This window comes from Salvelinus fontinalis, chromosome 21 (genome assembly GCF_029448725.1).
Source record: "Salvelinus fontinalis isolate EN_2023a chromosome 21, ASM2944872v1, whole genome shotgun sequence".
Taxonomy (NCBI): Eukaryota; Metazoa; Chordata; class Actinopteri; order Salmoniformes; family Salmonidae; genus Salvelinus; species Salvelinus fontinalis.
Window position 1 is genome coordinate 21,128,989 of NC_074685.1, and position 23,501 is coordinate 21,152,489.

The following is a 23,501-nucleotide window of genomic DNA, read 5'->3' on the forward strand; positions in this document are numbered from 1 at the left end:
GTAACTGTTTTAAAGCCACCATTGATCTCGTGGTGAAATCCCTGAGCAGTTTCCTTCCTCTCTGGCAACTGAGTTAGGAACGATGCCTGTATCTTTGTAGAGACTGGGTGTATTGATACACCATCCAAAGTGTAATTAATAACTTTACCATGCTCAAAGGGATATTCAATGTCTGCTTTTATATTTATTTTACCCATCTACCAATAGGTGCCCTACGATGCATTGGAAAACCTTCCTGGTCTTTGTGGTTTAATCTGTGTTTGTAATTCACTGCTCGACGGAGGGACCTTAAAGATAATTGTATTTGTGGTACAGAGATGAGGTAGTCCTTCATGTTAAGCACTATTATTTCACACACACTTATGTGACTTGTTAAGCACATTGTCATTCCTGAACTTCTTTAGGCTTGCCATAAAAGGGGTTGAATACTTATTGACTCGACATTTTTGCTTTTCATTTTTAATTCATTCAAAACAATTCCACTTTGACATTATGGGGTTTTGTGTGTAGGCCAGTGACACTAAATCTACATTTTAAATTCGGGCTGTAACACAACAAAATGGGGTGTGAATACTTTCTGAAGGCGCTGTGTGTGTGTATACTTTTGGTCATGTAGTGTATGTGGACACCTGCTCATCAGACATCATATTCTAAAATCATGGGCAATAATATGGAGTTGGTCCCCCCCTTTGCTGCTATAACAGCCTTCCAAGAAGAGTGGAGGCTTTCTTTCCACTGGATGTTGGAACATTGCTGCTTGGATTTGCTTTCATTCAGCCACAAGCATTAGTGAGGTTGGGCGATTAGGGACATTGTCATGTTGAAACAGGAAAGGGCCTTCCCCAAACTGTTGCCACAGTTGGAAGCACAGAATTGTCTAGAATGTCATTGTATGCTGTAGTGTTAAGATTTCACTTCACTGGAACTAAGGGGCCTATACCGAATCATGAAAAACAGTCTTAGACCATTATTCCTCCTCCACCAAACTTTATAGTTGGCACTATGCATTGGGGCAGGTAGCGTTCTGCTCCAGAGTCCAATCGCGGTGAGCTTTACACCACTCCAGCCGACGCTTAGCGTTCCGCATGTTGGTCTTAGGCTTGTGTGCGGCTGCTCGGCAATGGAAACCCATTTCATGAAGCTCCCAAAGAACAGTTGTTGTGCTGTCGTTGCTTCCAGGGGAAGTTTGGAACTCTGTAGTAAGTGTTATAACTAGTGGTGCAACGGATCACAAAACTCGCGTTAAGGATCGGATCCCGATTTTGAGTCACGGATCGGATAATTTTTCGGATCAGTTAAAAAAAAGTGGAGACAACTTTTGCATTCCATTTATTACTTAAAGAACACTTAAAGCAAGGAACTTAAACACTTTAAAGTAAATCTTAAAATATAATATTCAATACTCAATTATTAAAGTGCAATATGAGACATGATATCTTCTTCCTTTGAACAATAATGAATAAAAATTATTGCCTGTCAACATCATCAAAAAAAGTAAAGTGAGCAAAGCAGACCTGACCTTCAAATTCTTTAAGAAAAGATGAGTATGTCTACATTGTCTGGGGAGAGTGTAGAGCCCCTTTGCAGTCACTATGTCCCCTGCTGTGGAGAACACCCTCTCGCAAGGAACTGAAGTGCCAGGCTCAGCCAGGTAGCGTCTTGCCATGGCAATGTGAGGGTATTTACACATTGCTTTTCCACCATGCCAGTGGATCACCATCCACTGGCATGTTGCTTGCTGCCTTGTAGGATGCCTCCTCATCTTTGATGGTGTTGGCAAACGTCTTGCCTGTGTCCTTGCTCGCAGAGGTCTCCCCGACAAGCCCCTTCATGGCTGAATTATTTTGTGGATATAATGCCTCTGGGTCTGCTCCTGTCGGCTCTGTGGCTTGACCCTGCAGAAAAAATTACTTGATCTATTAAACTAATTATTTATTGTCATATTTCATAGAACTATAATTGTGGCAATAACATTTAATAAAAGCCATTATTCCAAATCAAAAATGGATGATTTTAATAGCAATAGGCTAAGATTAGACTGCAGTATATTTATTATTAAAGTAATTCACTTATTTTTTTACCACCTCAGTGGCCACAATCTCAGTGGTGAGATCACTATGTCCCCCGGTGTAGGGCAGGGTCTAGGTAAGACAGGGACTTGAACCTTGGATCCAGTGCAGGTGATCTATGAAGGTAGTCCTGTACATTAGGGGGGTATCTGGGGTTCAGGTCCTCTCTAATGGCAGCCTTGACATCTCTAGTGATGGTGCTGTCTTCCTCACTTGGGCCCATGGATTGTAGAATCCTTGTTTTCAGAGGTTAGGATCATGGACACTGACGGTGGTGCAGTTTCACTGCTTAATTTGGATATTTTCCTGTTCATAAAGATCAGTATGAAGATCGTGCCAGAAGTGGGTGCGCGAGGGGATTTCATAGCGTGGCTCAAGCACTTTCACCATATTTTTAAACCCTTTGTTTTCCACAACAGAGTATGGCCTCATGTCTGCAGCGATTAAACACCCCAATAGATTTGGTGATGCTTTAGTCCGGTCTGATTCTGCAGCAAACGGCTGCTTAAATGCCGCGGTGAGAAGTTGTCTCTTGGCTGAGTTGGCTCCCGTCACTGACACACCAGGGTGATGATGCTTTAAATGAGTGTCCATGCTCTATGTATTTCCATGATTAATACGTCTTTTTTGTGGCGCAATGCCTAAACACCGTAATGCTGTTGTCTACCACCCTTCCGTCATGTTTGACAGGGAAGCCAAAATGCTCCCATACATGAGACTTAAATGAAGCAGGAGGCTTTTCCAGTTCTTCAGCTCATCCTCCTTTTTTTCTCTTTGCTTTTTGCAACACGAGCATCCAGGATTGATTCGGTGGGATTCAACATGCCGCGCTCACGTGAACAGAACACAACTGCTATTTAAAAACAATCAAATCAGGCTTCAGAGTAAAACGCATACTAGACGGATGCGTGCTATTTTTTTCACTGCAACCCTGCATCGGGATTTAGGGAATTATGTAAAAAGTAACAGCGGCAGTAAAGCTATATTTCACACTTTGATGGTTAAACTTTGCAATTGATCCGCGGTTCACATGTGTGCCGAACCGTGTGGGGTGATCCGTACGGATCAACAACGGTCCGTTACACCACTACTTGTAACTGAGGACAGACTATATTTATGCGCTTCAGCACTTGGCAGTCCCGTTCTGTGAGCTTGTGTAGCCGATCCGTTGTTGTTCCTAGACTTTCCACTTCACAATAACAGCACTTACAGTTGACCGGGGCAGCTCTAGCAGGGTAGAAATTTGATGAACTGACTTGTTGGAAAGGTGGCATCATGACTGTGCCACGTTGAAAGTTACGGAGCTCTTCAGTACTGCTATTCTACTGTCAATGTTTGTCTATGGAGATTGCATGGCGGTGCTCAATTTTATACACCTGTCAGCAACGGATGTGGCTGAAATAGTCAATTCCATAAGTTTGAAGTGGTGTCTACATACTATTGGACATGTATTGTGTACATACCAGTAAAGCCTGTAGCCATGGTATACTGGCCATATACCACACCTCCTCAGGCGTTATTGCTTAATTATCCCTTTGAAAAGTGTGAATTAGGCTGTTTTGAGAAGGGTTTGAATCCTAAGCAACTATACATAGTTAGAAGTACAATACCAACATAGCTACTGTAGTAGGTCAAAGCTGTGTGCTGGAAAATCTTGGTAGAGCATGGGTGGAATTGGCATGGTGGTGCTCGTTGTCGTGACTTTTAACATTAATCTGAAGATTTATCTAATCAACTATGTTTAATTGTTACCCTTAATTTTTTACCTGATTAATAAAAAAATAACTCGTTAGAATCTGGGGCAACACGAGAGCGGTTTTTTAGTTACCATCTCACGAATTATTAAAATATAAAAGGTATTTTACCTATCACATCTATAAACAGTCAACTTATTAATCATAACCTCATATCATTCTGAGCAGTTGTAACCTCCTTGCATCTGCTACAACCAGAGCCTTACTTATGATTCAGTACTACACCGTTTTAATTATTTATTTACTAGCTAACTAAATGGTAACACAAGATTAGCATACACACTTAATACGTTAACAGGTCCCTAGCGGACTGATAACAATATGGCTGCTTGTTACAAAAGACAGAGGGCGAGACACTTAACGTTTGTACATTTTAGAAACTACTCTCACTTACAGCACTCCTATACTTTACACACAAACCGCTGCCCGCTTGGAGTAAGAAATCATGAATGTATTTACGTGAAAATGCCTTGGTTCGCGTGTATCTCTCTGAACCGGGCCTTTTCAAAGCATGCTTGTAAGGCTCTTGATTGTCCAAAAGGGTTCCCCACCCGTCTTCTACTGTTCTCCTCTGCAGTCGTCCGGTACCAGTGATTTGTCATGTAGTCCTGAACAGAACTAGTTTATTCTGCTTCTTTTGAAGGTAGACAGACAGGCAGGCCAGCTGTGCCGATAGTTCCCAGTGGGCTGATGAGAGTAGCGGAAATACGATGGTTTGAAAAGAGTAGTAGAATGGTCCCCGTGGGCGAGAGGGGGTCTGGTTGAAGTTATTTATTGCAACGCTGATCTATTTGGATCCTCACAGGACAGTCATGACATCGTGAATTTCCTTTCCTTGGCTTCAGACCAATTCCTATTCTCACTTTTTAAAAGTAGTTTTTTTAAATGTAGTAGCTATCTGCCTGTGACTGTGTAAACAGAAGACTGACGCCACAAACCTGTTGTCACTGCAAAATCGGTCTGTGCTATCCGGAACCCTTGACGTATATCCAATATAACTTTACCTTGGTGCAGAACTACTGGCTCTCTAAAGTCGGGTAAACAATAGTTTCCTGGTGATGTTTTGTCTCATTTCGAGCAGCTTATTCAATGTTTGGACTTGTATGGAACATATACACCATTTTGCAGACGTTAGTTTCAGGCTGTATAAACCAATTCATTATATATTGCAGCCTGATTAATCAGACTAGCTAGCTGTGAGATGTTGCTGTTTTGCAGAGACGCCTGCTTGCACATGGACAACCGAGTCAAAGATTATAATAAATAATCTGTGACCAAGTCTTGTAACCATCTAGCTAAATATTGCTGAATTTGCATGTGTTTGACAGAGGTTGTTGTATAGTAGCCAAGGCTAGTTAATCTAGTCTTGGTTGTGAGGTGTCCTGTTCTTTCGACCAATCGATTGGTCAAAATGTTTAACCTTATTTCTCCATATATAGACACACACCCTGTGTTTGAATAAAATCAACTACAGATGCACTGAGCTTGTCTGATGCTGTAAGCACGCTGTTTGATTAAATAATTAAGACACACAAATGACTAAAGAAAGAACCCGATGGTTACACTGTGTTAAAATAAATGACAGCGAGTGCCTGTGACTGGTGCAAGTTCTCTCCTCCCTACTGCAGCGAAAAGGCACCACAGCAAGTGTTTATTGCCCATGCTGAAGCAACATCATTTCAGCCATTTAGTTTCTTACTTATTTCTGACTAAAGTTCTGTTACCGAAATCCCTATTTTGTTTAGGAAACCTTCCCAACCCTTGCTCTCTTTACATGAAACATGTGAGCATCGCATGCATGTAATCAATGGGGCCTGACCTATAGCCTATCATAATCACATCAATAAATTGGTTATGACAAACTCCGAACACAGTAACACGTGATAGCAAGATGGATACGGAGGACGTGGAAACTTGAAACTGACAAATGTTTACTGGTTGCTCAAGAGGAAAACGAGAAGTCAGATCTGTGGAAGACATTTGCCTTAGTTGTGGAAACTACTAGAAACCAAGAAAAAGGAGGGTATATGAGCAAGCAATGCGTGAGTATTGTGTGCCAAACAGTTGCTGTTCGATTACAGTATAATTTTGGGGGGGACCATTTGGAACAGTAAACAACACCAAATAAGTGTACCAGGGAGTCTGTTCTAACGGGGGAAATGTATACAAATCCTTTATTACAGCAGACTAAAAACAGTTGCATGCATTCGTGAATTGCAGTTTATTTGTTTAGGCTAATTATTCAAAGTTAACTTATTTTTGAAACTAAAACGCTTGATTGCATTTCAAAGCATGAATGTGTCATATGCTCTGTGATGGCATGAACAAATGATTTATTGATACAGTAGCCTATATATATATATATTGAAATATAGGCTTAAGTAAGACTAAACCGGTTGCGCTCTTAGTGGTTATACAAGGCTACAATACAAAGCCTACTGATGATAACATTACTTATTATAATCCTGATCATAATTGTAATAATAAGGAGCTCAAGAAAATGTAAGGTATAGGAGCGAGAGCTGTGTGCATATTTTTTATTTTATTAGGATCCCCATTCGCTGTTGCAAAAGCAGCAGCTATTCTTTCTCGGGTCCACGTGTGATAAACAGGTGCTGTTAGATTACAATATTATTTTTCTGCCTGTTTGGATCAGTGTAAACGACACTAAATAAGTAATACCAGTCTGTTCGAATGCGAAATTGTGAAGCCTTTATCACAGCATAGCAAAGATTAAAAACAGACAACTGTAAAATTGCTTTATCCAACATTTTGCCGTTGCATGAGGCTCGGCGCACATGCAATCAGTAGGCTATTAAACAGGCACCCAAAGCCTGAAAATGCCAAGAACTTGGAACGTTTCTTGAAGTGCTGTCGCAAAAACCATCAAACGCTATGATGAAACCGGCTGTCATAAGGAACGCCACAGGAAAGGAAGACCCAGAGTTACCTCTGCTGCAGAGGATAAGTTCATTAGAGTTACCAGCCTCAGAAATTGCAGCCCAAATAAGTGCTTCAGAGTTCAAGTAGCACACATATCAACATCAACAGAGTGAATCAGGCCATCATGGTTGAATTGCTGCTAAGACATCACTACTAAAGGACACCAATAAGAAGAAGAGACTTGCTTGGGCCAAGAAACACGAGTAATGGGTATTATACCGGTGGAAATCTGACTTTTTGGTCCATGTCCAAATTTGAGATTTTTGGTTACAACTGCCGTGTCTTTGTGAGATGGTTGTTCTCTGCATGTGTGGTTCCCACTGTGAAGCATGGAGGTGTGGGGGTGCTTTGCTGGTTACACGGTCAGTGATTTTATTTAGAATTCACGGCACACTTAACCAGCATGGCTACCACAGCATTCTGCAGCGATACGCCATCCCATCTGGTTTGTGCTTAGTCCCACTCATTTGTTTTTCAACAGGACAATAACCCGAAACACACCTCCAGGCTGTGTAAGGGTTATTTGACCAAGAAGGAGAGTGATGTAGTGCTGCATCAGATGACCTGGCCTCCATAATCACCTGACTTCAACCCAATTGAGATGGTTTGGGATGAGTTTGACTGCAGAGTGAAGGAAAAGCAGCCAACAAGTGCTCAGCATATGTGGGAACTCTTTCAAGACTGTTGGAAAAGCATTCCAGGTGAAGCTGGTTGGGGGAATGCGAAGAGTGTGCAAAGCTGTCATTAAGGCAAAGAGTGGCTGCTTTGAAGAATCTATGAAATATTTTGATTTGTTTAATACTTTTTTGGTTAAGACATGATTCCATATGTGTTATTTCATTGTTTTGATGTCTTCACTGTTCTACCATGTAGAACATAGTAAAAGTAAAGAAAACCCCTTGAATCAGTAGGTGTCTACTGACTGGTACTGTATATGGATGATTTATAAAGCCAGGCACATTAAGAGTTTTGCTATTGCTTGTAGACCTAATTAAGTTTTCCTCGTCTCTGCTGCTGTTGGACCACAATATCACAATATGCTGGTTAACTTTGCTATTATGCACATAGCAACAAAGGGAAAGGCGCCAATTCTACAGTGACCATATCCAATGTGTGAGAGCTTATTTGTTATAAAATAATATCTGATTGATTAGTGTTGCACCATTATTTTTACATAATTTAACCATATACAATTTCTGTATCACATGTCTTAGTGATGGACTGTGCCATCCCCGTGGCCTCCGCAATGGATTTAGTCCACTGAGACGGGTGCGAAATATTGCGACTGCTCGACTAAAGAAAGGCTATTGGTCAACCGCGATCGACCAAACAATCGACCAGTCAACTAAATGGAGTCAGCCCTACTAGCTAACTGAATGTGCAAACATTGGCTAATAAAGTTGCTCTACTTAAGTTAAGCTGACACACTCCCCTCTACTTCCCCCACAGGACCTACGACCACTCCATAGTTTACCCTGGACCAAACCTAAACATGATTGTGGGGGCCAATGGAACTGGCAAGTCCAGTATTGTCTGTGCCATATGTCTGGGTCTGGCAGGAAAGACTGCCATCCTGGGCAGAGGGGACAAGGTAGTTGGCTATTTATTAATAAGTGTCCTAGTTAGCTACACTTAGGATATGTTGTCAAGAGCATGAAACTTTCCTTTGAATGATTTTTCATTATTGCATATATGGCACACTATATTGACTTGTATTTTTTGGGGGGGGTTTTGGACTGAATTTATTTTACCTTGGATATATTCTGACTAGGTTGGGCTGTATGTGAAGCGTGGGTGCAACAAAGGATCGGTTGAGATTGAACTGTAAGTTTGTTTTAGATTATTCAGAAATGCCAACATGGATTCTCTCTGTCTTTGTATAATAACATTGAGGGAACCCTACCTGTGTTTTCAGGCACAAGGCCAAGGGGAACCTGGTGATCAATAGAGAGATCCATGTGGAGAATAACCAGTCGACGTGGATGCTTAATGGGAAACACTCCAGCCAGAAGACTGTGGAGGAGGAGGTGAAGGCTCTACAGATCCAAGTGAGCAACCTTTGCCAGTTTCTGCCACAGGTGAGTGTAAACTTGGAGGTTGTCTTTCTTGCTCATTTACTTGTTTGTTTTTTACTCGATCCGCTCATGTCATACTTCAAATTCTCTGACCACCGTTTGTGCCCTATGACTTTGCAGGAGAAGGTGGGTGAGTTTGCCAAGATGACCAAGATTGAGCTGCTAGAGGCCACAGAGAAGTCAGTGGGACCTCCAGAGATGTATGAGTTCCACTGCGAGCTCAAGACCTTCCGCACCAAAGAGAGGGAACTGGAGGTGAGAACAGTTCTAGTTCTGGATAAATGAAGATGAGTTGTTTTTTCTTGCAGCAAAAGCTTCTTTATAAAGTGTTAATGGCTCAGGGAGAGTAAGTTCTAAGGTAAGCTGTTTTGTTTGGTAGAATGTGTGCAAGGAGAAGGCCAGCGCCCTGGAGAAGTTCAAGCAGAGGAACGAACGGAACAAGCACGACGTTGAACGCTACTACGAGAAGAAGAGACACCTGGACAACATCAAGATGCTGGAGAAGAAGAAACCCTGGGTGGTGAGTGGTCAGAGAGATCATGTGACACCTGGGTCATATTTATTAGTTCACACCAATGTAAACAGTTTATTCACTCTACAACAGGGGTGTCAAACCCATTCCATGTAGAGCCTAGTGTCTGCAGGTTTTTGTTTTTTCCTTTCAATTAAACCCTAGACAACCAGGTGAGGGGAGTTCCTTACTAATTAGTGACCTTAGTTCATCGATCAAGTACAAGGGAGGAGCGAAAACCTGCAGACACTCGGCCCTCCGTGGAATGAGTTTAACGCCTGTGCTTTACAATGTGGCGGAAATGTTTTTTTGCAAAACATTTTGCTACGGTGTGCACTTATAAATACAACCCTAAAGTCATTTATAGCTTGTTAAAAGAGCCTGGACATGGATAGATACTCCTCCATTTAAAAACCAAATGCATATCTAAGTATGTTATGTCAGCATTCATGTTAACAATCTTTGACAACCCTCTGTCCTTTCCAGGAGTATGAGACGGCCCGTAAGGAGCTGGAGGGGGTGAAGAAGTCAAGGGAGGATGCCAAGAAGCAGCTGAAAACCGTGAGGGAGTCCCAGGCCCCCATGCTGAAGAAGATCCAGCACATCGACAGTCAGCTGAGGCCCATCGAGAACCAGATGAAGGACAAGGTCAGAGACTGGCTTTGTAGCTGGGATGGAGGGAGAGGGAGGTCGTTTTAGCTCCAGGGTTGCAGCTTATGCCTTTTGAGACTGGGCCCTGGGGAAAGCATGTGTTATATTTACTTGGTGGGTGATACTGCAAAGACATTTGGGAACCACTGTGTTGTCTAGCCCATAGACAACACGGTGGGGTGGCAGGTAGCCTAGTGGTTAGAGCGTTGGGCCAGTAACCGAAAGGTTGCTGGATCGAATCCCTGAGCTGACAAGGTACAAATTTGTCTTGCCCCTGAACAAGGCAGTTAGCCTACCAGGGAACCGTGGGTTGTCATTGTAAAAAAGAATGTGTTCTTAACTGTCTTGCCTAGTTAAATGTAAAATGGACTGATGGTGGTGATGCATCCTTGTTGTGTTCCAGACGGTCAGCATCAGGGAGGCCTCTCAGAAGTGTAAACAGAAACAGGACCAGCTGGACCGGAAGCACAGAGAGGTCTGGCACTTTTTCTTTTTTTTTCTTTTTTTAAATGTATCTATTTATGCCTTATTGATACCAATGGAAATAGAATGATGTTTTTAAAATTAAATAAGTTTGATCTTCCCCTATCCCTCTAGATTGAGGATATCAAGCAGGCCTTCAGCCTGAAGCAGACGGAGGCGGTGGACCGGCAGAAGCGAATCAGCAACACCCGGCGCATGATTGACGACCTGAGGGCGGAGCTGGCCAACGTAGGCGACCAATCAGACGTGACGCCGCGGATCAATGCGGTGAATGCGGAGCTGAGGCGCATCCAGGAAGAGAAAGCAAAGATGGAGGGAGAAAAGGCCGACATGCGTAGGGAGAAGGACAACTTGAACGGAGAGTGTAGACGTAAGACACACACACACACACAGGGTCTGGGGAGTCCTGGGTCTCAAACGGTCTTGGCACAGAGGCTCACTGCACCATTTTAACCATGGTGGAGCGTTACACGTACAATTTGACTTAGCTTAACTCTTCTTGTTTCCTGTAGTGTTGAAGAACAGGCTGAGGAGTCTGGATGACATGATGAAAATCAAGGAGGAGAAGCTGAGAGGGCGCTCCAAGGACACCTACGCTGCCGTCCAGTGGCTGAGGCAGAACAAACACATCTTCAGTGGCAATGTCTATGAACCTATGATGCTAGTGGTGAGAGCACACTACAGGGATTGTCAACGCTATAGGGATAGTCAAGGCTATATGGGCCTAATTCTCTCCATATACTTTGAAGTGTCATTGTCAAGCGCCCCTCCTACTTTTCTTTGTTTGCTGTTACGTGGAGACCTATCAGAACTTTGAAGTTTTCTTTGATATGTTATCAACTAACGCTTCATTCTACACCCCAATATCCTAAAATGGCCACAGTAGAGTACCACAGTATGAGTCATAATACCCATTAAACCTAGCAGTCCAAGGAAATGGTTCCAATCGTTTTTTCCACAATGAATTGTTCCCATAGGGTATTTTAGGAACACTTAAAATAAGGCCTGTGTGTCATGCAGGCTTAGCCTGGTGTGATGTTTTGATAACTGGAAATCTCTCTAGGACAAGGAGGACTTGAATCAATATATTTGCCAGTATTTACACCCCCCGAAAATGAAATGCTAATGTGGCTATCATAAAGATCTACAAATGCCATGATGAGCTGGACAAGACTGCCGACTCGAGGCAACTATAACAATCTCTAGATTAAGTATTTGTTGGCTAAATGTAGTAATTTAATATATTGCCTACATTTCTTTAAATGGACAATTCTGTGAAGTAAAAAAATAAAAATAAAATGGCACTACCTGTTAGCAAGGTGTCAGCTAGATATGATGTGCAGGAGCTTGCATGGATTTGTAGTCTTGCATGATGTCTACTTGGATTCAAAAATTGTAATTAGCATCAAAGTAAATAGAGCCAAATATATTGATTAGTAACCTGGTCCGAGAGCGATTTCCATTGGTATCGAAACGTCACGCCGGGGTAAGCCTGCATGAAACACAGCCCTTATTTTAAGTGTTTCTAAAATTCCCTGGGTGAAAAATGATTGGAACCATTCCCCATTTGACTGCATTGTTTTAAGGGTATTATGACACCTCCACTGTGGGGCTCAATTCCTGTTGCTCTTTTTATTTATTTATTTTCATTTTAATGAAAAGACTACTTTGTTCGAAGAACAGTATGTATGGCTGATATGTAAACATAATTTGAAAGCCCATATGTAGTCTTTGAAAGAAATGTTCTGCTCTTTTCAGATTAGTGTCCGCAACCCTAACCATGCCAAGTACGTGGAGAACCACATTCCATTCAATGACCTGCGAGCATTTGTCTTCCAGAAGAGGGAAGACATGGAGAAGTTTATGATGGAGGTGAGGCAGACCTGCTCATAAAGAATAGAAAAAGTAATACTCAGTCATTGCACTGTATGATATAGGACCCTGAGTTTTTACTATGTGACCCACCTAACCAGGCCATAGTTATAGGCTCTAATTAAAGTAATAAGTGCGTCAGTAAAAGTTCTGATGATGAATTTGTCCTCAGGTGCGTGACAGCCAGAACCTGAGGGTGAATTCAGTCTTCGCTCCTGAGGAATCCTGCGCCACCCGTGCTCCCTCCCGACCCATCGAGTCTCTGAAGTGAGTAGTCCCCTCATACTGTCTCAAGATGGAATGTATCAACCCTATACCTAACCCTTTCAGTTGTATTGAATATGTAAGATGCATTTTTGTATTTTCTTGTCTGTAGGCGTTTCGGGTTCTTTGCGTACCTGCGGGAGCTCTTTGATGCTCCAGAAGAGGTTATGAGCTACCTCTGCAACCAGTACAAGGTGCACGATGTTCCCGTGGGAACGGACCAAACCAAAGCCATGATCAAGACGGTACGTTCCATACCCTAGAGTGCCTGAGAGGATGGAGAGTCATAAATGTCAATGAATACTTCATTTTCATAGCTTATTTGATTTGAACAGACTGGAATCGAAAGTAAACTGATCCAAACTAATCCTTCGACCATATGTCTCAGGTGATTGAGGAGCCCTACCTGAAGGTGCTTTACACAGCTGAGGAGAAGTACTCCCTGAAGAAGTCCTTTTACTCAGGGAAGACCAGCACCAGTAACTCTGCCGTGCGGCCCTCCCAGTACCTCACCATGGCCGTGGACGCCGAGGAGAAACGCCAGCTGGAGGAGCAGATCAGGGTGAGGCCAGAGACACCTGTCAAGCATTCACCACAGGCACCTCCCCCACTTGGAGAAAAAAGTTTACAATAAGCGATGAATTTGAAACGACACCTTTACACTAGCAATAAACTACACTTGGCGTTTTACAACGGAGAGTAACTTTCCAAGAGTTTGACTTAACACCTTAGAGATATCTGACACTCATAGATGCACAATGATGTAAGTTGACATGCATAACCTGCAGTGATGTTGTCGTAATAACCAGATGTTTAGCAAAGCACTGATATAGCACTACAGCTTGGAAATTAAGTGTAACCTTTGGCTATGCATAGACGGCTGAAAAGAGCATGCAGGCCATTGATGTCCAGATGAGCGCCATGCAGGAACGTACTGCCAAGCTGGATCACTGTGACAATGAGCTACGTGCCCAGAAAAAGGGGCTCTCAGAGATGAAGGGTAAAAAGAGACAGTTGGAACAGAAGATCAGTACCAAGCAGGACAGGTGGGTGGCACACACACACACAGGCTGTGTTCGAATACCCATACTTGTGTCCTAAATAGTAGGTTGTTTGAGTATATGTGGGGGGGGAAATAACATCTAATATACTGAACAAAAATATAAATGCAAAATGTCCAAACCTGCTGTTATCAACTCTCTAAAGAGAGCAGGAGCGTGGGAGCCAGGCCCAGCCAATCAGAATTATGTTTTATTACAGACAGATACTCCCAGTTTCATCAGCTGTTGGGTGGCTTGTCTTAGACGATCCCGCAGGTGAAGAAGCTGGATGTGGAAGTCCTGGGTTGGCGTGGTTACACGTGGTCTGCTGTTGTTGTTTTCGTATCTTACACACCATTTCCTCTTGTGTGCGTGTGTAGTCTTCGGCAGATGGAGCAGGGGGGCATTGACCTACAGAAGGCTGAGGAGGAGACCAAGGCCCAGATCTCAGCAGTCAACTCCCAGAAGGTGGCCATTGTGGCTGAGTTCATGGCCCACATGAAGGTACACAGTCACAGGTTAATGCTGAAGGCTCCAGATACACAGAACCTGGGTGGTGTATACTGACTGCCTTAAGTCTCTCTTTATCATTCTCTCTTTTCCCTCCATATCTAGCTGAGGGCTAAGTTGAGTATGGAGAAGGTGTACATGGCTCTAGAGACCGTGGGCATGACAGCAGAGAAGACCAAGCTGGAGACTGACTGCAGGGAGGGCTCGGCCGAGCTCAGGGTCCTAGAGGTCAGGTCACGCACACTCATACAATTTCACACACTGTAGGTTGTAATCTGTACTCAATGTGTGTGTTCCCCCTTCTCCCCTCTCAGCAAGCGTGTTCCATGCTGGAGCAGAGCAAGGCCCGTCTGTTGGAGATGTGTAAGGGCCTGATGAGGAGGGCCAGGGAGATCTGTAACATGGACCCTGGGGAGAGTGCTGTACCCCCAGACCTACACACGGTCAGTATAGTACTGCACAACTCCACACTGAGTCCTCCATTCATTCTACCAGTTTTAATGCATTCATTCATTTGTGAATTTCTTCATTTGTTTTCTGTAGGCCTTCAGCCAGCTGCCCGACACTATGGATGAGATAGACGCCATGTTGAATGAGGAGAGGTCCAGGGCAGAGTGCTTCACTGGCCTCAGTGAGAATGTAAGTCAGAAGGCTCTTCAAAGCGTGTGCACGTATTGATTCTGCCTCACCATGTAACACCCCCCCTCTTTCCCAGGTGGTGGATGAGTACAACAGGAGAGAGCAGGAGATCAAGAACCTGGAGAAAGAACTGGATGAGAAGAGCAATGCCCTGAAAACCTACAGACAGAACATATCAGAGGTACTCTATGACGGATTAGTCCAGTGACTCAGTCTGTGCCAATTCTATAATTTCAATGCTTTAAAAAAAATTAATTCTGAAAATGCCTAGCAAATCGGAGTTTTATAGTGCATGTTTGAATTCATTACGCCAATTCTGTTGCTAAATGGAAGCCAATGGAACCAAGCGGGGAAGGACCTGAATTTATCCAAAAGAAACTCTTGTTTTTAAAACTTTGCGTTTTGCAATTGTTTGGACTAATGATTACACTAGGTTTGATGTCATCTACAGAGATGTTTCCTTCCTGAAGACTTCTCTCTGTGTGACAGGCAAAGGAGCGCTGGCTGAATCCTCTGAAGCAACTGGTAGAGCAGATCAATGACAAGTTCAGTGATTTCTTCCGCTCCATGCAGTGTGCCGGGGAGGTGGACCTGCATTCAGAGAACGAGGTAAGGCACGCCAAACACCTGCTGTATCCTGTCTGGACTAAGGGGGAGGTGCCAGAGTGTCTTCTTAGATGTTTGTGGGAGCTCTAGTAGCAGTCACATAGGGTTGTCACCATACCAGTGTTAACTCGAAATGACACAACGACAAGGTTCCAGTCTATCAACAACGAGATCCCTACGCAGGTGCACTAATAACAGAGTGATAGCACCGTAATAACAGAAATATAGGGATACTTAAAACATGAACTTAACAATCTCCCACTTTAACCTGTCTAGGACGGAGCGGAACCCCTCCAACAGCCAATAAAATTGCAGGGCGCCAAATACAAATCAACAAATCTCATAAATCAAATTTCTCAAACATACAAGTATTAGGCACCATTTTAAAGATAACATTCTCGTTAATCCAGCCACAGTGTCTGATTAAAAAAAAAAAAAAAAAAAAATGCTTTACAGCGAAAGATCCACAAAAGATTGTTAGGTTACCACCAAGTCACAGAATCCCAGCCATTTTTCCCGCCAAAGAGAGGAGTCACAAAAAGCACAAATGGAGAAAATCAATCACTAACCTTTGATCTTCATCAGATGACACTCATAGGACTTCATGTTACACAATACATGTATGTTCTGTTCGGTAAAGTTCATATTTATATCCAAAAATCTTATTTTACATTGGGTGTTAGATTCAGTAGTTCCAAAACATGCAGTGATTTTGCTGAGCCACATCGATTCACAGAAATACTCATAATAAATGTTGATGAAAATACAGCTATTATACATGAAACTTTAGATACAGCGGTTGCATTAAGGAGAAGTGTGTCAAAACTTTACGGAAAAAGCATAATCTGAGAACGCCGCTCAGAGCCCAAACCAGCCAGAGAAATATCCGCCATGTTGGGTAGTCAACATTATTCATAAATAGCATTAGAAATATTCACTTACCTTTGATCTTCATCCTAATGCACTCCCAGGAATCGCAGTTCCACAATAAATGCTTGTTTTGTTTGATAATGTCCATTTATGTCCAATAGCTTCTTTTGTTAGGGCGTTTGGTAAACAATCCAAAAGCGTGATCTGGTCCATTCGGACGAAACGTTCAAAAAATTATATTACAGGTCGAAGAAACTTGTCAAATTTAGTATAGAATCAATCTTTAGGATGTTTATATCATAAAAGTTCAATAATGTTCCAACCGGGGAATTCCATTGTCTGTAGAGGAGCACTGGAACGAGAGCAAGCTCTCAAGTGAAAGCGTGTGACTGAGAACGAGGCTGTAGGCAGACCCCTTAGTAAAACAGCTCCCATCCGGCCCCCCTTCACATGAGAAGCCTGAAACCACGTTCTAAAAACGGTTGACATCTAGTGGAAGCCTTAGGAAGTGAAAAATAACCCATATCCCACTGTGTATTCGATAGGGGTGAGTTCAAAAATTACAAACCTCAGATTTCCCACTTCCTGTTTGGATTTTTTCTCAGGTTTTTGCCTGCCATGAGTTCTATTATACTCACAGAAATCATTCAAACAGTTTTAGAAACTTCAGAGTTTTCAATCCAATACTAATAATAATGCATATATTAGCATCTGGGACTGAGTAGGAGGCAGTTCACTCTGGGCACGCTATTCATCCAAAAGTGAAAATGCTGCACCCTATCCCAAACAAGTTAACCTTTCTAGCCCAGGGGTTCCGCTAGCGGAACTCCGACAGCATTCCGCTGAAAAGGCAGCGCGCGAAATTCAATTTTTTTTTTTTATATATGTAACTTTCACACATTAACAAGTCCAATACAGCAAAAGAAAGATAAACATCTTGTTAATCTACCCATGGTGTCCGATTTTCAAAATTGATTTACAGTGAAAGCACAACATATGATTATGTTAGGTCAGAGCCAACTCACAAACACACACAGCCATTTTTTCAGCCAAGGATAGGAGTCACAAAAAGAAGAAATATAGATAAAATGAATCACTAACCTTTGATCTTCATCAGATAACAACACTCATAGGACATGTTACACAATACATGTATGTTTTGTTCGATAATGTGCATGTTTATATAAAAAAAATCTCAGTTTACATTGGCGCGTTACTTGCAGTAATGTTTTGATTACAAAACATCCGGTGATTTTGCAGAAATACTCATAAAAAACATTGATAAAAGATGCAAGTGTTATTCACAGAATTAAAGAAACTTATCCTCTATGCAACCGCTGTGTCAGATTTCCCAAAAACTTTACGGAAAAAGAATAATCTGAGAACGGCGCTCAGAACCCAAAATAGCCAAAGAAATAGCCGCCATTTTTGGCGTCAACAGAAGCTACAAAAAACACTAAATATTCACTTACCTTTGGTCTTCATCAGAAGGCAGTCCCAGGAATCCCAGTTCAACAATAAATGACTGATTTGTTCCATAAAGCCCATTTAGCCACTTGTTGTTAGCATGTTCAGCCCAGTAATCCATCTTCATGAAGCACGAGAACTTCCTCCAGACAAACTCAAAAAGTTCCGTTACAGGTCGTAGAAACAAGTAAAATGATGAATGCAATCCATATTTAGGATGTGTTTAACATTAATCATCTAAGGTTCCAACCGGAGAATTTCATTGTCTGAAGAAAAGCATTGGAACGAGAGCATACTCTCTCGTGACCGCGCATCATGAGCACGAGGCTCTCTGCCAGACCACTCAGTAAAAGAGCTCCTATGAGCCCCTCCTTTAGAATCCTAAAACCAGTATCTAAAGATGGCGACATCTAGTGGAAGTTCAGGAAGTGCCTGCACATCCATAACAGGGATTTCAATTGGCACTGTTTTGAAAATCGATTTCTCACTTCCTGTTTGGATTTCTTCTCAGGTTTTTGTCTGCCATATGAGTTCTGTTATACTCACAGACATCATTCAAACAGTTTAGAAACTTCATAGTGTTTTCTATCCAATACTACTAATAATATGCATATATTAGCATCTGGGACAGAGTAGGAGGCAGTTCAGTTTCGGCACGCAATTCATCCAAAAGTGAAAATGCTGCCCCCTATCCCTAAAAAGTTAGACAAAACATCAACAACATAGTGTTATTCAAGTCCCCCATTACAAATGATTTGTGACAAAGTTTTTATTTGTATTACTCAAGCTGCCACTTTCCATTACGGAGTGCCTTTAGGAGCACAAGACTGGATGTGCCCTTTTTAGTCAGTCAGCAAGCTGTTTCCTTGTGGTTGACCACATAATCCACTGGATTCTCTGTTTGTAAGTTCTTTGATGCTGCTAATCTCAAGACAAAGTCTTTTCTCTGTGACAGACTTGGTTGACTTCACAGCATCAACTAAGGAGTAGTTGTCAGTGACACAAACTACAGGTAGAATGTGCCGTTTTGTCTCACCAGTGGTAAGCTCTGAGAACAGAGTTGCAAGAAAGATAGCATTGTCAATTCCATCAGCAAGAGCAAGTGTTTCTCCAACAAGTGTGCTTCGGACAACCCTTTTGATCCTTTTTGACTGCCAACAGATGGGTGAGAATCTTCCTCCGTCACCCATTAACACGATTAGATGTCCACCTTGTGTTCCTCCAGTGATGCTTCACTAGGGCACCTTACAGATGAAGACAAACTCGTTTCAGTCATCTTCTCCAACATGCTGAAACTTGAGTCACTTGTTGTGGTTACAGTTTATGAACAACTTTCTTTGCTTCATGAATGGTTTGTACAGTGGCGTGTTGTTGGATGCCAAGTTGCAGCCATCAAACATTACATCAGGTCTAGTAGAAAGAGAAGCGCTACTAAGGTACACAATAGTACATTTTGGTAGATCGAAGGTGCTCTTGGGTAAATTGGTCATCAAAAAGGAGGACCAAGGCACTTCATATAATTAATAAAAATGCATTTTAGTATGGCATGTTCAATAGAAACTGTTTTTTTTTTTTTTTTTTTTTTTTTTTTTACTGACTCGTTTCGGCTGCATGGCCTTCGTCAGGGAGAACAAAAAAAAGAGAATACAATGTCCTCTTTTGAACAGCTTTTCCAATTAGCCCTAATTAGAAGAGGGAGTGGTTACAAAATTGATTGGACACACCTAGTAAGCAATAATATACACATTAAAAGGGGAAATACTGTAGCTATGTTATCATTAACATACAACTCCAAGCTGTATGTATCAGAACACTTAGAAAGGTAGTTCTAACCTTAAATATTACTGGGAGAAGTGTCAAGAATAAGAAAACAATATATTCCATAGTACACTAGAACACAGCAAAACATGAACAACAGTCTAAACATAGCTGAGGGCAATTGAGCAAAATGTCCACTAGATGACAGCAAATGGATCTATCACGACCCTACAGGAAGGCTGAGAAATCCATATCTTCATTTAAACCAGAGTATTTAGTGGCCTGTAGTTTGTTACTCTGTCTAGCAACCCATAGAATTTGACTTATCTTTGACCTCAATTGATCAGCTTCAATTCCACAGAGAGGGGAATTCCTTTGTAAGGCTCTTGAAGAATCCATGTGGATAGGTTGGAGATTCTTGATATAGCTCTCCTGTTGCATCAGTATTGTTCCATCAACTGTAATAAACTCTATGCCAACATAATTATCATGCTCCTCACGGCCGACCTGGAAAACAGCTTTGAGGTGTGGAATCAGTTGTAGCAAAGTTCTGTGAGCCACCCCAGATGAAGTCATCAACATGACAGGCAAGTACTCCAGTCACATTGCAGTCTTGATCAAGCCAATAGAAGACTGCAGGATCCACTTGTGACATTTTTCCACCTGTACTCAGAATTGTTGCCTTGACTTTGTTGTACCAGTAGAGGGATGCATCTGCGAGACCATACATACATTTCTCGTTTCCACAGTGTTCCTTTGCTCTTAGCTTCAGGCGGCGGTCGGATGTGAATGTCCCTTGACAGCTGTTCCCTGCAAAAATGCAGATTTGATGTCTATGGAATGAAGGTTCCATTTTTTTTTTTTTCTGGCAGATCACTGTCCTCATCATGACTCTGAGGCACATGTCTGAGTCTTTTGGGAGTTGTTTAGCAGCCAGCTCCTCTCAACCTCTAGCCACTAGACATGCTTTTGGCACTATTCCAGTTAAGGACTCTTCAGGGTACACACCCACCTTGATGAGACACATTTTTGGCCAATGTCTTTGACTTCCTCAAACACTCAATTTTTTCCCCCTCCAATTACTGAGCTCATCTAGCTTAGCTGAGTCAAATGACACATCCTTTGTTTCAAGTACATCATATTTTTGAATGTCATTCTTTTCTTTTTTTCCATTGGTTCAATTCTGAGATGATCTACAAGTGACAGGTCAGCTGACCCTGTTGTACCAGAAAGTGTAGCTGGTTCAGAGTACTGCATGTTGTACCAGTTCTGCTGTTTTCCTTTGGCTTATCCTGCTCGTCCAATGACGGTTGCTGTATGCGGAATACCACTTTCTCTGTCCATGTATTTAAGTTTGTCCAGTTTTCAGATTGGAACAACCATGTTGTCTTAACACATGTGGCTGTTCAATATTTTCCTCATTTGAACACTCAACAGTATTACCTGTGGCATGGTTGAAGGTGTCTGCTCCATTTCCTGTGTCAGTTTGTGTCCATATCATTGGATGTGACATCTGGTAGGTTTGTGTCCTTTTCATTAGGAGGCTGATTCTCAGCAACAGACCCTCCATCTTGTTGATCATTTACTTTCCTTGAGTGATGTACCCTAATTGCGCCCTCTTCTGGTTGTCTTGAGTACGTGACTTGTTGGTGCCTTTACTCTGCTGCTCAGTGTAATGTGTCACTCACTTGCGTTCCATCTGTTATTGGCATGACAGACGTCTTTTCACCAAAAATGATTTTTAGTGCCGACTTCATTGACTCAAAAGTCAGCACAGTACAAGCAGTCAAAGCCAACTGTTTCTCCCTACCATCCAGACAGGCAGTATCTAGCAACTTGAAAGATAACCCTGCATCCGGGAGAACCATGTCATACTTGCGCATCCTATTGTACCTCTGTTCAAAATCAATGAGGTAGTCCGTCATTGCAACCAAAATATCTCTAGTAACACTGTCAAAGTTTGAATATGCCTCGTAGGCACGGTCTTTCTCTTTAAGAAACACTGAATCCAGTGCTCTAATCAAAGTTTGCATACCGTCATCCTTGTTCAAATCCTCCAGGGATATTTCCAGTGCTGTATATCTCTCTTCCTTCGGGCGATAATACCACAAGTGCTTGCTTTTTCTCGTCCAGATTCCATGTTAATTTTTCCATCTTTCATACGACATCTTCTTGTCGAACCGAGGTGGCACATTGTAGTTATTAGCCATCCTCTGCTACCAGTGTTAACTCGAAATGACACAACGACAAGGTTCCAGTTTATCAACGTTTACTGAACAGTATTAGCACACTACGTGGTTGCCATTGGACTCAGGCCAGGTCCATCAACAACGAGACCCCTACGCAGGTGCACTAATAACATAGTGATAGCCCCGTAATAACAAAAATAGAAGGATACTTAACATGAACTTTAACAACCATTATCGTGATACTCAGGGGTATCGTGGCAAAGAAACAAAACATGAAGTGGATTGAATTTCCTGGGGAGAACAGTCCTAATGTTGGAAACAAACGGCCTTATGTTGTCACCCAGAATCACGTATCTTTTCCAAGCTATAGCACACAATATTACAGTCGTTTTTTTAGTTTTTACAGATCAAATAGTTTAGTCTCCTTTCTTTCCCTTTTTGCCAAGGAAAATCCAGTATCTTGATAACCCTAAAAGTAGTAAGTCTTACTGGTGTCTGCTCCCTGCAGGAGGAGTATGATAAATACGGGATCCGTATCCGGGTGAAGTTCCGTAGCAGCACGCAGCTCCACGAGCTCACAGCACACCACCAGAGTGGAGGGGAGCGCAGTGTCTCAACAATGCTCTACCTCATGGCCCTGCAAGAGCTCAACCGCTGTCCCTTCCGAGTGGTGGATGAGATCAACCAGGTATGTAACACACACCAACTGCTGCCTGCTTAAGTGGTAAAACCACTTGCACATCCAGACTGTATTCACACAGGCTTTATTTCTTCCTATTTTACCCAGGGTATGGACCCAGTCAATGAAAGGAGAGTCTTTGACATTGTTGTACGGACAGCCTGCAAGGAGACAACCTCCCAGTACTTCTTCATCACACCCAAGGTAAGTGTCACTGCAGAGGTGGTGACTTACTAATGATTGTTGTGGATTAATGTTTGTGTTTTTCTCCAGCTCCTTCAGAACCTCCAGTATGCAGATGAGATGACTGTCCTGTGTGTCCATAACGGACCTTACATGCTGCCCCCCAATAAGTGGGATGAGAAGGCCTTCACCAGGCGCTGTGTCCGCCGCAAGGGCAAATAGTGAAATGACCAGTTCATGATTTTCTGAGCTCTCATTTTTGGTTTGACAGAAAAGATTTGACACAATCATTTTTATTTTTTTAATTGTGGGGGGGGGTTGTATTGTTCCACCTACACATTTGCACAAATTATTTAGGGTTTTTATATACACTGTTTAAATAAATAGATACTTTGTAAATACTGTTCAATATGCATTGTTCAAATGTTTTCTTTGAGATTGGAATGACTCCAAGAAAAGTTACATGTCAATTGTAAAGATGCAAGTGCTGTTCTATTTTGGGTTGAGCAAATGAATAGTGGATTAAATGTTCTTGATGTGAAGCAGTCAGCAGGGCTTGAGACGTTTTTTTTTTTAGCTAATGGTCTTTGCCTAGTTCTTAGGACATCGTCAGTGTGAAATCAACAAGCTTCACCCCCTCCCTCTCTCCCATTCTATCAATGGTCCTTTGATCAAATTAGATACCTTTTAGACAATCAAAGTCCATTGAGGGCAACAATATACTTTTTCGCTTATCACCTCAAAATGTGATCACACAATTGTACTAAAGAGTTGACAACTTCCTATGCAGATGAGCCAAGGTGTAATAGAGTACCATTTGATTTCTTTAAACCTTACCTTTAATATTGTAATGTTTCTGTGCTTTTAATTTTTTTGGTTCAACATTTCAATATAATGATCAATGACAGGGGTGATATTCAGTCTGCATAGATGACACT

At 42.2% G+C, this 23,501-nt stretch overlaps 1 protein-coding gene across 1 annotated transcript in view; it reads left to right on the forward strand.

Annotated features, from left to right (window-relative positions):
* The window catches only part of smc5 (structural maintenance of chromosomes 5), a 27,798-nt gene extending 4,686 nt beyond the window's left edge, over positions 1 to 23,112 (forward strand). Inside the window, exons 2-24 of the mRNA XM_055874274.1 lie at positions 8,216 to 8,357; positions 8,538 to 8,590; positions 8,682 to 8,844; positions 8,962 to 9,096; positions 9,221 to 9,361; positions 9,839 to 10,000; positions 10,407 to 10,478; positions 10,601 to 10,856; positions 10,999 to 11,153; positions 12,245 to 12,358; positions 12,531 to 12,625; positions 12,735 to 12,867; positions 13,011 to 13,184; positions 13,499 to 13,668; positions 14,043 to 14,166; positions 14,278 to 14,400; positions 14,487 to 14,615; positions 14,716 to 14,811; positions 14,888 to 14,992; positions 15,301 to 15,420; positions 22,210 to 22,389; positions 22,489 to 22,584; positions 22,654 to 23,112. Of these exons, the coding sequence (XP_055730249.1) occupies positions 8,216 to 8,357; positions 8,538 to 8,590; positions 8,682 to 8,844; positions 8,962 to 9,096; positions 9,221 to 9,361; positions 9,839 to 10,000; positions 10,407 to 10,478; positions 10,601 to 10,856; positions 10,999 to 11,153; positions 12,245 to 12,358; positions 12,531 to 12,625; positions 12,735 to 12,867; positions 13,011 to 13,184; positions 13,499 to 13,668; positions 14,043 to 14,166; positions 14,278 to 14,400; positions 14,487 to 14,615; positions 14,716 to 14,811; positions 14,888 to 14,992; positions 15,301 to 15,420; positions 22,210 to 22,389; positions 22,489 to 22,584; positions 22,654 to 22,785 (3,070 nt within the window). The 3' untranslated portion in view covers positions 22,786 to 23,112. The remainder of the gene's footprint in view (positions 1 to 8,215; positions 8,358 to 8,537; positions 8,591 to 8,681; positions 8,845 to 8,961; positions 9,097 to 9,220; positions 9,362 to 9,838; positions 10,001 to 10,406; positions 10,479 to 10,600; positions 10,857 to 10,998; positions 11,154 to 12,244; positions 12,359 to 12,530; positions 12,626 to 12,734; positions 12,868 to 13,010; positions 13,185 to 13,498; positions 13,669 to 14,042; positions 14,167 to 14,277; positions 14,401 to 14,486; positions 14,616 to 14,715; positions 14,812 to 14,887; positions 14,993 to 15,300; positions 15,421 to 22,209; positions 22,390 to 22,488; positions 22,585 to 22,653) is intronic.
* The last annotated feature ends 389 nt before the right edge of the window (positions 23,113 to 23,501 follow it).